We start from the raw sequence: 15,423 nt of genomic DNA, 5'->3' as shown, positions 1-15,423 counted from the left end.
TCTTCAATTTTCCAGAGACCATATTGTCCCTTCAAAAAGCTTATGTCCCAGGGGCCAACTGGATAGATCTGTGGATTGAGAGCCAGGCCTAGAGAAGGGAGGTCTGGCCTCAGACACTTCCCAGCTGTGTGACCCTGGGCAAGTCACTTAACCCCCATTGCCTAGCCCTTACCATTCTTCTGCCTTGGAACCAATACACAGTATTGACTCCAAGGCAGAAGGTAAGGGTTTAAAAAAAAAAGCTTATGTCCCCAAAATGAACAATATGGAAATGTTTTGCATGATAATAAATGTATAACCCTGACTGAATTGCTTGGCAATTCTGGGAGTGGGGAAGGAAGGGAGGAAGGGAGACAATTTGGATGATATAACTTTGGAAAACTTATGTGAAAATTTGCTATTTTATGCAATTGATAAGTAAATAAATCACCCCCCCCAAAGGGATTATGTCTTACACCCCTTTGTTGTCTCTCAGAAAATCTCATCCATATCACATGTCCACACCCAAGTCACAAGCATATTCCCATTCAGTTAAATTAAAAAGCAAAAGGCATTTATTAAATCCCTACTATGCATTAGGTGCTACTAGGTGCTAGGGATTCAAAGACAAAAAAAATCCCACAATCTTTGTTTTCCAGGGGCTTATATTCTACTAGAGTGGGAATGGAGGAAGAAGAAGGAACAATACATACACAGGTAAGAAAACACAAAGTACTTATAAAATGAATACAAATTCATTTCAAGAGAGACATTATAAGCTGGATAAGGAAAGGCCTTTGTCAGAAATGGCCCTTGAGGGGGCAGCTGTGTGGCTCAGTGGATTGAGAGCCAGGCCTAGAGATGGGAGATCCTACGTTCAAATCTGACCTCAGACATCTCCCAGCTGTGTGACCCTGGGCAAGTCACTTGACCCCCATTGCTCTTACTGCTCTTCTGCCTTAAAACCAATACACAGTATTGATTCTAAGACGAAAGGTGAGGGTTTTTTTGTTGTTTTTTTTTTAAATGGTACTTGAGCTGAGCCTTGGAGGCCAGGAGTTTCAAAAGACAGAGGTGAGGAAGGAGAACATTCCAGGAATAGAGTTTGACCTATGGCTAAGGCACATCATGATAGAGAATGGAGAGTTGGTTTAGGAAAGCAAAGTAAGCTAATTAGCCCTGAAGTAAAGTGACTGAAGATGCAATAATGTGTTATCAACCTGGAAGGACAGGCTAGAGCCAGACTCTCAAGGACTTTAAATGCTGAACAATTACATTTCATTCTATCATTTGTTTATGCTGCAGTTTCTTAAGCAGGGGAGTGACCTGTGCTTTAGGAATCTAAATCTGGCAGTTGTACTGAAGAGGCTCCATGAAGGGAGGCTGATTGGGCAACTATGGAAAGAGTCCAGGGCAATAGTCTAGGTGATAAGGGACTGACCTAGGGTGGACTGGAAGAAGGCAAAGATGAGAGATGTTATGGAGGCAGAATCCAAAAGGTTTAGCAACTAATTAGACATCAAATAGGGTGAATAAAGAATTAAAGGGGAATTGGAGACTTTAGGTCTTTTCAGAGCCTTTAAGTCTACCTCCTCCTCCCATTTTATTTTCGCTCATCTTCCCAGAGGCCCTATATTTGGTATTCATTCCCCCATGCAGATATGAGCTCTGTATCCAAAGATTGTTTCTAACATAATTGATAGAGAAGCATGTGTGCCCACAGGCATAAAAAGTCAGACACTATTCTCTTCTTCCCTTTCCTCTAGTTCTTCCTCTTAGCACTAAAGTAGAGAGAATGTGTGTGTTGGGGGTGGGAGGTGGGGAGTGGGCTGAAATGGAAGCAGGTAGTATTGTCTAATCTTCACTCCCACCTCCTGTTTCCTGGAAGCTGGTGGAGGAGGTATGGGGAGGCCAGAGGAAGGAGTAAGGAGTGCCCCTCATGGGAATCCCCTCCGCTAAGCCCCCTTCCCCCCCACAAAGCTTCAACCACTGTTTCCGGGAAGAGGAGATAATTATCTATATAGACTGGGCCCACACCACCGCAGAGATTATGAACCAGGGGTAAAAGACCAAAAGTTCCTAGGTCCCTTAGGACGGAGGATGAGGTCCTTCAGATGTTGAAGATGGAACTGGAAAATCAGAATCCTGGATGTCAGGAGTAAGGCAGGGAAGAAGGAGGGTGAAAAGAATTGATAGGAAGAACCAGGACAATTCCCTGAAAGGCATTAGGGGCTAGGTTTGTTGGTGTATTTCCAAGGTACAGATGCTCAAGTTCCTTGAGAAGCCTGGTCTATCTGATGCTTAGTTACCAGTTGGGAAGACTCGAAAGGTTGGGTCTAGGCCTCGGGTGTGGATCTCTGGTTACCCAAGAACAGACAACCCAGGTTACATAATTTGGCCCTTTCCTCTTCCTTCCCCTGATGTTATTTTTAGCAATTGAAATTGCACTCCTCCACAGAAGGGCTGCTTCCCTCTCTGCTCATGGCTCCCCCCAACTCTGTCCTCCTACATCTCCTCATGGGTCTCTGAAACTCAACTGCCCCCCACCTCAAATCCTTGTGACTCAGCAAAGGGAAAGCCCTGGAGGGAGGGAGGAAAGGGGAAGGAGGATGTGGTTCTAGTTGGGTAGCTGGAGAAGAGATCACAGTTTTGTTCCCTTTTTGCCCTGTTCACATTGTCTGTTTCTCCAGCCACAAACTGGGTTGAGATGACTTAGGCACTTGGTCTAAATGTGAAGGAGAAGGAAGAGATATGTGAAATTTGGGGGACAAATCAAGGCCTCTGGACTTGGATCCTGTTGGCCAGGCCAGGAAAAAGCGATTATCACAGGTCAAGAGCACATCACACACATATGTCTCTGGCATATAGGAACTGTAGGCTTAGAAAATGGAAGGTGTCATAGGGGTTAGAAACCACAGAGATGGAAAAAGGCAGAGGAGAGATTCGAGTAGGATGGGGAACTATGTTTTTATCAGGAAATAAATAGGAAGAGGTCTAGTGGTAGCAGACTCCCACAACTGTTCCAACTCAACTTTACCATTAACCCACAGCCTGTCCTCATTTAGGTCTCATCCTTTGCTGTTCCCACCTCTTCTTTATCCCTACGCTCCATTTCCCCCACATTATGGGCCCTATATATTGTCCTTGTCCCCTGAATCCTGTTGTCTACATTGAGCTTATTGTATTAATTTGCTGTGTTTCCCCCAAATTTTCCCATGTCAGCAGCTATATAATGTTTTCTTTTATCAATCAGCATTTATTCAACATTCCAAATTTTTGTAATTAGATTGTTTCTGAGACAATACCTGAAGAATAGATAATAAAATAATGATCTTTGAAAAAAAAAAAACATGGGCCAAGTCTCTGTGTTTTTTCTCTGGGTCATTTCAGGTTTTCTGCATGGCGATTAAGGGCCTGGGACAAAGCTGTAACAATTTCCATTACTTTTTCTCTTTCCCTACTTTCAATTTGGCCCCCAAATCTCTGTAGGAATCGGTCAGGATGCCATTTAACCTGCTGGGTCCTCAAGTATCTTTTTAGGGCTCTCCTATCTGTGGATGGGGGGCCCTTGGCCACCAGGGCTTCTGCCATTGCCTCAGGGTCCCTCTCTCCAAGGCAGGGCCAGGGTATATCTCCAAAGCACCAGAGTCTGTCCCCGCCCTTGGTGAAGTCTCCCCATAGCTTTATTTTAGTGGGGTCTCCCCAACAATGCCCTCTTTCCTGGGCCTTCTTGGCTCGGCTTTCTCTCAATTCTTTTTCCTTTGTCCGAGCACGCTCTTGGAAGAGACAACGCTCCTTCTCCTGCTGTTGCCAGCTGTGGTATGAGGTGGATGAACATTTTGGATGCTGGGCTCTTTCTGTTGCTTGTTGCTGTTGTTGTTTCTGAGCATGTTCTCGGGCCAGGCGTTCAGACCAGGCGGAGAAAGACTCAGGCTCTGGGGTGTCCTCATCATCTAAGGAACAATGGAAAGAAAAACAATGAAGCCAGGAGGAAGGAAATCAGGAGAAAGATGGGGACTGAAAAGATGAAAACAATGGGAACCAGGGTGGAGTAGCTAAACAGTAAGGAAAGTACAGGAATCAATAAAGTATCTAGCCTTACCCTCAAACCTCCCCAGCATCTCTTGACACTCATCCTCCAGCTCCTCCTGAAGTTTTTGCCTCCATTTTTTTTCTTTGTCAGCCTTTTCTTTTTCTTCCTCAACTTTTAAAGATGACTCTGGGGACATTTCCCAGCCCAGAAGCTCCCCAGGGGTCTCTCCTTGCTTGTTTTTCATCTTCATGGCAGTGGGATACTGTGTCATCAGAGGCACGAAGAAGTCCTTGTAGGCTGTTGGCAGGGGTCAAAAGGCAAAAGATCAGGGCCAGCTTCTGTTGTTTGCTGTGGCTATCACATCAATTATAAGAATACTGCCAGTTGATATCCAAGCTCAAGAAAAGTTAAATAATGGGGGGAGCAATAGAGGAGAAAAATTACCTATTTGGGTACCAACTCTCATTCAGAAGACCAACATCATGAGCCAGATGGTGGGCACTGGGGATACAAATAGATCTAAGACACAATCTTGCCAAGGGTCTTATAGTCTTGTTAGAGAAGTCAATTACATGTGTAAAATGTCACTCTGAGATTGTATATGCTAAGTTCCATATGACTGATTCACAGAAAAAGTGCTTCCTGGAAGAATCAACAGAGCATAGCAGAGAGAGAACAAGACTTGTAGTCAGAAAGAATCAGGTTCAAATATTGCCTCCTTGGATATGATACCCTGTACATCTTTCTGTTCCTCAGTTTTATCATCTGAAATTTAAAATTTAATTTTAAATGAGGGGGCTAAACTAGATGTGATTCTGAGGTCCCATCCAATTCTAAATCTACAATCCTATAAGAGCAATGACTTGCCATGAGTACTAGAGGAAGGATAAGGCTCAAGATAGTTGGGTGCCATGGGCGAGGTCCACCCTCACTCGCAACTCCAGGGGTTCCCGACAGGTGGCAAAGGATCAGTCAAAAAAAAACAACAACAAACGGAAGGCAGCTTAATCATTACAGCCATGGGACTGCTTTGCATCTGATAGCTGCTCCACCATTCCCAGGCCTGGGGTTTATTTTTATACCCGTTTTCTTGGCACACAGATATATTACCAAACACACATGTTCAAAGAGAGATAATTGGAAAAGTGATACATTAACTTTTAACAAATCACTTAATTAACATTCTATATTCTTATATTGTGATTACAGACAGAATAAAAGGTTGCACACAAGATAAGTGATTTTGTCACAGGTAGCTTAATTTTCTCAGTACCTTGTGAGAAGTTTTGAGTTTACAAACAATCAAGGAAATTTACTTTTTGCTTTTAATAAAATGGAATAATTAATCAAAAGTTCTTAAAAGACAATTCAACAATCGTATCATTGAGGTTGAGGGGTACTGGGAACACAATTCAAATTTAGACTGGTCATTTCTCAGGGTTTTTACTAGGGAGTTCCTGAGTTACTGGTTTGTGAAATCGAGTCACTGAGGCATATTGAAGCTTGATGTACTTATTGTATGGGCCTCTATGACTGACTTGTGTGCTGGCTTCATGAGAATAGGTTTCTGTGAGTGGGAAAGTTCTGGGCTTGACCTGTAGCTGCGGTTTTGCTGGGAATTATGTACCTAAGTAAAAGTTAAGCCATGATAGTCTTTTGGGCTAGGGTTTGAGGGTCTGATCTTTTGGTGATGTTTTAGAGAATTAGGGTGCAGGTATTTTGCTCTTGCATTATTCCTTCTGAGACTAGGGGGAATAATAATCATGTCAATATCATAGGTAAGGGGTATTGATGAGAGAGGTCATGTAAGGGGGACTGAGTGGGCAATCACATCTTGTCAAGGGCCACTCTGTTGCTTCCTTAGCTACCACTCGTGACTCTGTCAAGGCATCCTGGCTTGATGGCTCCCATCAGTTGGGTAAATATTCCAAACAAGAGGAACATCATGAGCAAAGACACAAAGGCAGTAGTGTACATCCCCATATATAGGGAAAAAATCAGCAGATGAATTTGGCTACAGTAGGGCCAAGAAGGTAGGTGAACAAAGGAAGATAAGGTTTGGGAAAAGTAAAATAAAGTCAAATTATGGAAACTTTGGAATGTAAGGCTAAGGTGTCTGAACTTTATTCTCTAGGGGACAATGAGAAGCCCCTAGAAAGTTCTGAGTAGAGGGATGTCACCAATTAGCAAAGAGATATACAAAAATAGCTATCATTCTGGACAGAAAAAGCAGGTTAGAAATTTTTCTGTCACATTATAGGTAAACAGAGTAGGAAATGAATGGATGTAAAAATCTTATTTGAATGCCATCTTAGATACATATATATATATCTAATATGTGTGTATATATTTATATATATGCACACAGATCTATATATGTATATATGTGTATATACACATCGATTTTGGATACATATAGGTATGTACAAACACACACATACATTTATCATGTGTTAGGGTTTTTTTTGGTTCTTAAGTAGTATTTTCAATTGTGTCTAATTCTGTGACTCCATTTTTTTCTTTGCAGAGACACTGGATTGGTTTGCTATTGGTCATTTTATAGATGAGAAGACTGAGGCAAATGGGGTTAAGTGACTTATCCAGGGTCATTGTCTGGGGTCAGATTTTAACTCAGGAAAATGAGTCTTCCTCACTTCAGGATATGTACTCTACTGTGCTACCTAGCTATAACAACTATCCATTTTGACCTTCACAACAACCCTGTAAAGTAGGTAGTGTAATTATTATTATCATTTCCATTTTATATCTGAAGAAATTTATTCTTATGACCAAGCAAATATCTGGCATCCCAAGGGTCTTGTTTTCATCTTGGATTTTGATAGCAGACAACGACTGTCTAACACTTTCAAAGCTATCCTATAAGGTTGTACTCACCACTAGGACCCTGTTGGGCAGCAGCATGCAGGGCAGTATTCCCATGGCAGTCCTGGTGAGTGGGGTCAGCCCCAAGATGGAGTAGCAGTTGAAAGGCAGGGGCATCTTTACGGGCACAGGCTCGATGGAGTGGTGGTGGTTCTCCAGCATCTATATTCAGCTTTGGGTGGCGTTGAAAGAGGGACTTAGCCTTGCTCAGCCGTCCAGCAGACAGATATTTTCTGAAACGTCTCTCCCTATGTCGTTGTCGAGAGGAAGAACTCATGCTGGCTCTTGGGCTGAGAAGAGAGAAAAGGCAATTAGAATCAGAAGAAAACATATGCGCCATGTTGTCCCTTTCATTTTCTCTGCTTTTTCCATACTTTTTTTCTGCCTGTTATACAGTTCTACCTTCCACTTTAAATCTTGAAATAAAAACTATCTTCTCTTTAAAATGTAAGTATCTTTTTAATAGGGTATTGGAGTAAGTAGACATATAAATATGGAGAGAAGATAACTTTTTGTGGTCCTTTGGGCCAAAAGGTACAATTTTTTTCATTTTATATATGTATTTTAAATTTAATTTCTATTTTGAGTTCTAAATATTCTCACTCCCTTCAGCCCCTCCCTAATCCTTTGAAAAGGCAATTCTCATTACATTTATGAAATCATGCAAAAAATATTTCCTCATTAGTCATGTTCAGACAGTACAATTAAAAAAAGGATTTTGAAGACATGAACACTAGGCTGCTGCAAAATTTGAGCATATGACTTTTGTAATCACATAGTTTGATAACTGCCTACATATATCTAAATTATCTATCTGCGGATGAGCAGGGCCCAGACGGCTAAAGGTGGGTGCTAGGGAGCTACCATTCCTCCACCAAGGCTTTCTTTGCCTGCCCTAATGTCTTACACTGTAAGACTTGGGGCTGCCCTGACCTACCAGGGAAGTTGTAAAAATACTGCCCTGCTAGACTGTCTCTTGGTGAGTAGAACCCTTCTAGGGCAGCTTCGAGGGTATCCAACAGTGGTAATCTGCTGTCAGGGTCCAAGATGAAAGCAAGCTCCTCGGGGTAGAGAGGAACATAACATTTATAATCTCGAAATTTAGTCTTTTCTTAAATGATTTAAAAGCTTTAGTCTAAGAGGGGCCATTGGCTGCATCAAACAGCAGATAAGAGTTCACCACAGACACTCATAACTAAGAAGCACTGATCTAGCCCAATCCTAATCCCAAAATGGATGAAAAAAGCTAAGCCCAGCTCCCAGGCCGCACGGCTACTAAAGTAGCCAGGTCTATGGTCGCTTTGCAGAGATCAGCACCAGCTGGGACACGAAGCCGGAATCGGCCGCAAGCTCTTCAAAAGATGGTCGGTGGGGGAAGGAAGTGAAGACCTCTTACAACCAATAAATAGAGACGCAGCCCCACCTCGAGGAGCCCAGGTGCCCTAAAGAAGAAGGGCGGAAGCAAACCGGAAACAAGCCAAGGGAGAGGGCGGAAGACCACAACTACCAATGTTCGGCCTTCGAGGAACAACGCGAGGCATGAGAGAAAGGTTCCACTGGACGGGACGGGACAGGACGGGACTAGGTAGGGTAGGGCAGGGGCAGGCTGTTCGCGGTTCGGCGTCGGCGCGACCTGGAGAAGGATGAAGCGGGAGATTTCATCATGGACCTCCTTTCCCCCTAGTCCTTCTTACCCGGTGGTGGGGTGAATCTAGAGAAAGAGAAAAGAGCCGGCGGGGTGGAGTAGGGGAAAAACTGTAGTGATCCAACAGATCAAGGGAGAAGGCGATACAGAAAGGGCTGGCGGGAGGTGGAGAGAAGGAAAATTGCGGAGCCAGAAATACAAACCGTAGGGAAAGAACTGGAAATGAGGACGAGATAGAGAGGAAGGAGAGGCGGTGAGGGGGCTCAACAGACAGATCAAACGCTGGATCTGGGGTTCAGACTTGTCCTCAGGGACATAACGATTAACTATAAGAATTTATTTGGAGCTTTAAGGTTTGCAAAATGCTTTACAAATATCTCATTTTTATCCTCACGACAAAAAATTGGCGGGTAGATGTGATTATCCTCATTATACAGATGAGGAAACTGAGGCAGAGGTAGAGTGGCAGTAGGTGGTGCAGTGAATGCATAGATCCTTGAAATCGGGAATACCTAGTTCATAGCCTTCATCCTATAGGCAGCTGGCTGTATGATCCTAGGCAAGTCATTTAACCTTTACCTCAATTTTCTCATCTATAAAATGGGGGTGACAACAGCATGTACTTCCCGGAATTGTTGTGAGGATCCATGAGATATTTGTAAAACTACTAAAGTGTTTAGTGCAGTCCCGACTACAGAGTAGGTGTGTTATTGCTTCCCTTCCCCTAAGTGACTTGTCCAAGGTCACTCAGCTATGTCTAAGGTCGGATTTTAATGCAGGTATTTCCAGGCCCAGCGCTGTATTCTCTAGAACTAGCTGTGTGACCCTGGGCAAGTCATGTAATTTCTTTGTGCCTCAGTTGAAATGGGGTTTAATAGCACAAACCTTCTGAGGTTTTTATAAGGATAAAATGAGATAATATTCGTAAGTCATTTTGCAAACCTTAAAGCTGGATACAAATGCTGGATATTATGGGGAGAGGAGTTATAGAGAAAAGAGATGTAGAGAAAAAGAATCTTGTACATTTCCAGTCCATGGGAGTGATCTCTGCCTTTTAGTTCCATTCTTTGACCTTTATGAACTTCATGCTCATGGCCACCAATATCCATTACCTCCTCTTTTATATTTCACAGAAACTCTTACCCACCAAGGTCTAGAATGGAGGCATGAGCAAAGTAGAAGTCTTGCTGACAAAAACTAGGAAGATGGGAAATCAGGCTGGGGGTGGGGGCGGGGGTGGGCGGGGAGAGATACTGACGGGCAATGATCTGGTCTTTGTTGCCCTCAGGTGATCTCAGGTTGGTACTGCAAGAGCAAGGGAATTAGTTGGGGGAGAGGAGGAATGAAAGGAGGATTAATCTGAATCGATGGGAAGAGGGAACTGAGAGCAGGGGGACACTAAGACCCAACGGAGAGAAAGAGGAATAGCTGGATGATTGGGGGTGGAGGTAGTGGCAGTAAACTGGTACCTTTGGTAGCATCACCACTTACCAGAAGAGATGGCCAGTCAATCCCAGGGCATCCAGCAGCTGCTGCAGGCTGAGAAAAGAGCGGCGGAGAAGGTGGCAGATGCCCGAAAGAGTGAGAACCTTGGCAGGGAATAGGGATTAAGAGAAATGGACATTTAGATTATTGAGAGGAGCTGCTATGGGGTGGGGGCGGGGATGTGAGGTGGAGTCTAGGCCCTAAATGTCAGGGTTCCTTTGGAGAAATGTGTAAAACCAGGAATTGAACTACTAGGATGATCATGAAGGATTCTTCTGACTCAAAGAGCCCCTTAACTACCTTTGGGGGGCTGTTCTTCCCTTTCCTCACTCCAGGGAAGGCTCGGCGACTGAAGCAGGCCAAGGAAGAAGCTCAGATGGAGGTAGAGCAATACCGTAGGGAACGGGAGCAGGAATTCCAGAGCAAGCAGCAAGCGGTAAGATTTAGGGTACATTTCAGATTGAAGGGGGGCATCAGAGTAATACTGGGGGCAAAAAGAACTCCAATGTGATGTTTCAAATATTTTTGTGATGTAGAGGGAAGTCTGGGGGTCTCTAAGGAAAGATTTTTGGAATTAAGGAAAGAAATTATTTTTGAGGCAATGTTTGGGTTTTTTTCAGTGTGAGATGAATGGTCTGGGGTGGGGAATATTGTAATCTTTCCACTGAAAGTGATAATGTTGGAGTTGATGGAGAATTCAGTCTCTGAATTATTATAAGGTAAGCTTTTAATGAAGGTTGTGTGTCTCTGTGTTGTCTGGACAGCTGTAGTAGAATGTATATCATCTGTACATAAGGATTCAAGGGAAGGGTCATTTGGGTCTTTTTTTTTCTTGATCCTGCTTTCTGTCTTTTCCTTGGGCAACCTCACACTTTGGGTCCCTTCTCTGTTTTTCTTTCCTATTTCTCCCCCCTTTCCCACCTTTATTACCCCCACCCCAGGCCATGGGCTCCCAGGGGAACTTGTCAGCTGAGGTGGAGCAGGCAACACGTCGCCAGGTTCAGGGCATGCAGAGCTCTCAGCAGCGCAGTCGTGAGCGGGTCTTGGCTCATCTCCTGGGCCTGGTCTGTGACATCAAGCCCTACATCCATCCCAACTACCGGATTGCTGCCTAGTCACCAGTCACCCCCACCCCCCCCACTTCCTAGAACCTCATACCTTGTCTTCCATTCATATCCCATTTTACCTATCATTTCCCCAGAAACTCAAGGAGTCATCCTGTAACTCTTCCATATGGAACCCTAAATCTTCTTTAGCTCCATAACTCCCACCAGGACCTTCTGAGTTTCCTGAGAATGATGCCTCCTTTACACAGAATCTAAATTTCTAAATTTACCCCGCAGTGATCTTAAAACCTTGACCTTGACAGCCTGCCCTAAGATACTTTAATAGTGTCTATGTAACCCTCAAGGCAAGTTATTTAATTTCTTCATCTATAAAATGGAGACAACAAAAGTACCTACTTTACAAGTTTCTAGTGAGGATCAAAAGAGATAATATGTGCAAAGTGCTTTGGAAACCTTGAAGTATTAAAGGCTACATATCAGTTATTAATAAAATGTTTCCCAGATAAGTAAAAATCTCTCCCCAATTGGTTTCATTTAAGTAATCCCAATAACATAATTTAAATGACTATCCTTCACATGTCTGGGTTTCCTCTTTCCTGTGACTAATGATGAAACTAGCTGACCTCCATGGTTCCATTGATCTTATTATGGCTTCAAAGGTTTCTATTTCCTCCTTACTTATTTTTTTTCTCTCCTAGCATTATCTCCTTTACTTCTCCATTCTTTTGTTTTTTCTCCTATCCCTCAAAATTTCTTCTTGGAAGAGACCTATTTGACTCCTACTATTGCCTGTCTTAACTATAGAGGAACATCTTGTATTCCATGTAATGCTGTTATGGGAGTATCCCCTATCCTTTTCCATTTTCCTTCTCTCACACTTCAATTTCCTATTGGATTCTACTCAACTGTGAAGTGAAACCAATGTAAATGTCAATAAAATAAGGTCTGAAAAACTTGTAAGAGTTCTTTTTTGGAGAATCTCAAGGAGAGTTTCACAATACCCCATTTTTCTTTCCTTCTCATCTTCATTATTTATCAAATTTGGAACTGTTAGGATAAAGCATCTTTAGAACTTGAATAATTTTATGTTTAGGGCAAATAATGGAAGTCATAAGACTTAGATCCTGTAGGAAAACTTCGATCATTTAATCTAATCTTATTTTCTACACTTTTATATGTTGATTCTCAGAAGGAGAAAATTATTTTCCAAGTTCACACAATTTTAAATACAGGCCAGAACTGGGATTTGTACCTACATCTCCTACTCCAAATCTATTGATTTTTCCATTATATCACACTTCAAATCTGGTTTCACACTAAAGTTTGTTTATGCAACTCATCCCAATAAGTGATAAAGGTAGGGGAGAGATGCACAAAAAGTGCCTGACATATTCATATGTGTCTGACAGACATAAATGGTACACTGGGCTCAGAGTCAGGAAGACCTAAATTCAAATCTGTACTCAAACACTTACTAGCTATGGCAAGTCATTTAACCTGCTTGCCTCAGCTTCTTCATCTATAAAAAATGGAGATAATGACCTCCCAGAATTGTTGTCAAATAATTGTAAAGCATTTAGCACAGTGCTTTCTAAATACTTGCTATTATCATTATAGATTAAGATTATCCTCTAACAACTATGTTCCCCTCTGGTAAGTCTTAGTTGGCAACATAACACTGAATTAGGGAGCCTGGTTATTTGCCTTAGGAACCCTAGAATTTGGGCTTCACCCTTATCCCATCTAGGCTGAAGGGGCAGGTTTTGTGGATTGGGGACACCAGGACTGAAAGAAGCAGCACTAGTCCAGTTAGGAAAAAAGAAAATGAGGAAGCCAAGTAACCTGCATCTAGGCATAGTCTATACCCCCTTTCTCTCCATTGCCCACTAACCTGGCTTTGCTTTGTGACAGTGCCAAGGCAGTGGCTGTCTATACTTTTTAAACTTTAAGGCACTTAAAGGAATATTAGTCACTATTATAGAAAATCAATCAAGGATATCCATAAGTAGGACCATCTACCAGGGACCCTGTGTGTTGTTTGTGTGTGTGGTTTCAGATCAGTTGTGATGACCTCACCCCTAATCACTACCCCCTGTAGGCATTCCTAAAGACTTAGCTAAAGTCTCCTCCTCTCCCCCAGGCCCTATGCCTTAGTCGGAGGATCCTCCATTTGTTCTCTAGCTATCTTTTGTGTACACACTTATTTGTTAATTTCTCTATTAGATTGTGACCTCCTCGGAGGCAGGAACCATGTTTTTTATCTTTCTTGGCATTACTAGCACTTACCACAGTGCCTGAAATAGTAGGTGTTTAATAAATGTTTGTTTACTGACTTGGTTGCACTGGGCGGCCTTTGGGGGTCCCGGTCGGAACGGCAGCAAGACAACTTCCTTCTTCCTGCAGGGACACCCAGTTACCTGTTCTATCAGATATGCACCCCAGCTTCCCTTTCCTCCATCCATTGTCCCAATTCCCCTCCCGTCCCATGGTCATACAGCAATCACATCCAGCGCATAGGCCCCTGGTAAAGCCTAAACAAAAGTATGCCTAGGTCACCTTGGCAACCGGGGCCGCGATAGGACCCCGTGGGAACGCGCTGCCGCTTCCGCGTCCCATTCATTGCGTTCCAAACGAGGGGCACTGCCCTAAGCAAGCCTGACTGAAAAGAGAAATAGTGGGAGGGAGTTCGGGGTAGTGGCGAGGGGAAGGTTCACTAAAAAGAAAAAATAGTACTGGAAATTTCCCCCCAAACCCTTTGATTAGAGCAGAAACAGAGGAAGTAGGAGAAGACTAATAGTTTACATCCAGGCAGGCGTTTAGAGAGGGCATCTCCCTAGTGCGCGGGACGGTTAAGGCGTAGGAGGTCCTCAGGCCACGCTTCCTGTCCTCCGCGATTGCGCATTGGCACCCTGGAAAGAGAGCGGGGTGGAAAAGGGGAGAGGGAACGCGGGGACCGGAAGTGGAGGCCGCTTTCCTCGGTCGCCGCCGCTGCCGCCACCAGACGCATTTCTTCCCCGCTCAGGTAAGCGGCGACCACGGTCTCCATCCACATCCATCCATCCTCCTTTGAGGCCATTCGACAGCAGGGGACCCCTGATACCTCTGCCAAGAGCGGTCCTCTGGCCTCCAGGCCCCTGCGGGGCCGTTATTTCCGCCTCCTTTCCCGCCCCGCCCGGGAGGGAAGAGCCCCCGGGGGAGGGGGGAGGGGGGCGGCCGGGAGCGGAGGGGGAGGACCCAAGATGGCGGTCGTGGCGCCATTGTGTCCCAGCTACTGCGGCCCTTGTGGGATAATCCCTCGCGCCTTGGCGCCATCCTTCTCTGGAGCAGTCCCCCCGTTGCTGAAAAGGTAGAGAGGGGCTCAGCTCTCCTCTTTAACAAAAGTATTTGTGGGGACCGTAGTGTAGGGAGAATGCAAATTACTGCCCAAAGCAAAACTAACTACGGTACCTTTACTCCAGGGTCCCCTTAAGGAGCAGTTGGGAGGGGCAGGTTTCTGGGCCCATTCTCTGTATAAACTACCAACGGGTTCTCTTCCCCTCCCCCCCATTTGATTCCATCTAGTAAAAAAGGTAGTGGATAAGGCAATCTATTTCAAAGTTAGAGGGGAAACGTGATACTCTATTGATGAAGAAATCCTATCTTCCCTTGCCATTGACGGAGAACAATGTTTTGCTCCCTTGATTTAGAAATTCTCCACCTTTGGTCGGTTTCTGACCAAGAGGGACTTGGACAGGCCGGGGATTGAGTAACAGCCGGCAACGTGGTGTGCCCATTTTAAGACTAGAACTATCATTTCGTGCTATGATCAAAATAATCTTATCACCTTTCACTGGTTGCTGCAGGTTTAGGGGTGGGAAGAAGTTACTGGTTCAATAAGTTATTATATATTAATGTGTCTGTAGTTACTCCCTCTCTCCTATCCCCCCATTTTAAAATTTTCCTTACTCTTATGCAGTTCTGAATTATCCACTCATCCTTCATTCTGCAGTTCTCTCAGGCTTCTTGTCAGTGTGTCATCCGTACCGTTGGTTTACTCTGGTTCCTAAATTGCTTATTTCAAACTTTGGTCTATAAACATTTGATCTGGAGGAGGATCAACCCACTTGTTCCTGCCCCCAAACTTCAGCTTTCTATTGTTTCTCAGCTTGTTTTTCCTCTCTCCAGAAGAAATATTCCAAAATTTGTAGAAAGGGGAAAATATGGAGAAAACTTGAGTTTGGTGGGAATATTTTTTTTAAGCCATCTTCTTTCTCCCATCCCTATTTCCCCCAGTTCTCAACTCTGAAGCCAATTTCTTCATCTTCCCCTGCTGCTCCCTGAATCTCTACCAC

The 15,423-nt window shown here is 43.9% G+C and overlaps 2 protein-coding genes across 13 annotated transcripts; one reads left to right on the top strand and one right to left on the bottom strand.

The window, feature by feature from the left end:
• Positions 1-3,214: 3,214 nt before the first annotated feature.
• Positions 3,215-15,365, bottom strand: NFKBIL1 (NFKB inhibitor like 1). Of its 12 annotated transcripts, none has more exons than XM_007483526.3 (5): positions 13,895-14,023; positions 10,032-10,129; positions 6,908-7,185; positions 4,082-4,309; positions 3,215-3,932 (listed from the first exon to the last, which is right to left on the bottom strand). In XM_007483526.3, the coding sequence occupies exons 1-5, from the start codon at positions 13,919-13,921 to the stop codon at positions 3,361-3,363; spliced, it is 1,203 nt and encodes a 400-aa protein (XP_007483588.2). In that variant the 5' UTR covers positions 13,922-14,023; the 3' UTR covers positions 3,215-3,360. The 12 variants fall into 12 exon arrangements, with proteins under 12 accessions (XP_007483588.2, XP_056673847.1, XP_007483589.2 ...); XM_056817869.1 differs by lacking the exon at positions 13,895-14,023 and adding an exon at positions 13,426-13,687; XM_007483527.2 differs by lacking the exon at positions 13,895-14,023 and adding an exon at positions 13,379-13,513.
• On the top strand, positions 8,346-12,045 carry ATP6V1G2 (ATPase H+ transporting V1 subunit G2). Its single transcript, XM_007483533.3, has 3 exons — positions 8,346-8,480; positions 10,361-10,461; positions 10,967-12,045. The coding sequence occupies exons 1-3, from the start codon at positions 8,405-8,407 to the stop codon at positions 11,138-11,140; spliced, it is 351 nt and encodes a 116-aa protein (XP_007483595.2). The 5' UTR covers positions 8,346-8,404; the 3' UTR covers positions 11,141-12,045.
• Positions 15,366-15,423: the final 58 nt, after the last annotated feature.

Source organism: Monodelphis domestica, chromosome 2, assembly GCF_027887165.1.
Source record: "Monodelphis domestica isolate mMonDom1 chromosome 2, mMonDom1.pri, whole genome shotgun sequence".
In the NCBI taxonomy this organism is placed as follows: domain Eukaryota; kingdom Metazoa; phylum Chordata; class Mammalia; order Didelphimorphia; family Didelphidae; genus Monodelphis; species Monodelphis domestica.
This window is presented reverse-complemented; position numbering and strand designations above follow the sequence as displayed.

Excerpts from the sequence above, each read along its gene's own strand:
- NFKBIL1 (XM_056817869.1), bottom strand. The coding sequence starts at position 13,554 with ATGGATGGAGGAAAGGGAAGCTGGGGTGCATATCTGATAGAACAGGTA. Across the intron at positions 4,310-6,907 it reads TGCCCAACAGGGTCCTAGTG|CCTACAAGGACTTCTTCGTG; the intron begins GTGAGTACAACC and ends CCCTGCCAACAG. Across the intron at positions 3,933-4,081 it reads GATGCTGGGGAGGTTTGAGG|ATGATGAGGACACCCCAGAG; the intron begins GTAAGGCTAGAT and ends ATTGTTCCTTAG.
- ATP6V1G2 (XM_007483533.3), top strand. The coding sequence starts at position 8,405 with ATGTTCGGCCTTCGAGGAACAACGCGAGGCATGAGAGAAAGGTTCCAC. Across the intron at positions 8,481-10,360 it reads ACGGGACAGGACGGGACTAG|GGAAGGCTCGGCGACTGAAG; the intron begins GTAGGGTAGGGC and ends TCCTCACTCCAG. Across the intron at positions 10,462-10,966 it reads TCCAGAGCAAGCAGCAAGCG|GCCATGGGCTCCCAGGGGAA; the intron begins GTAAGATTTAGG and ends CCCCCACCCCAG.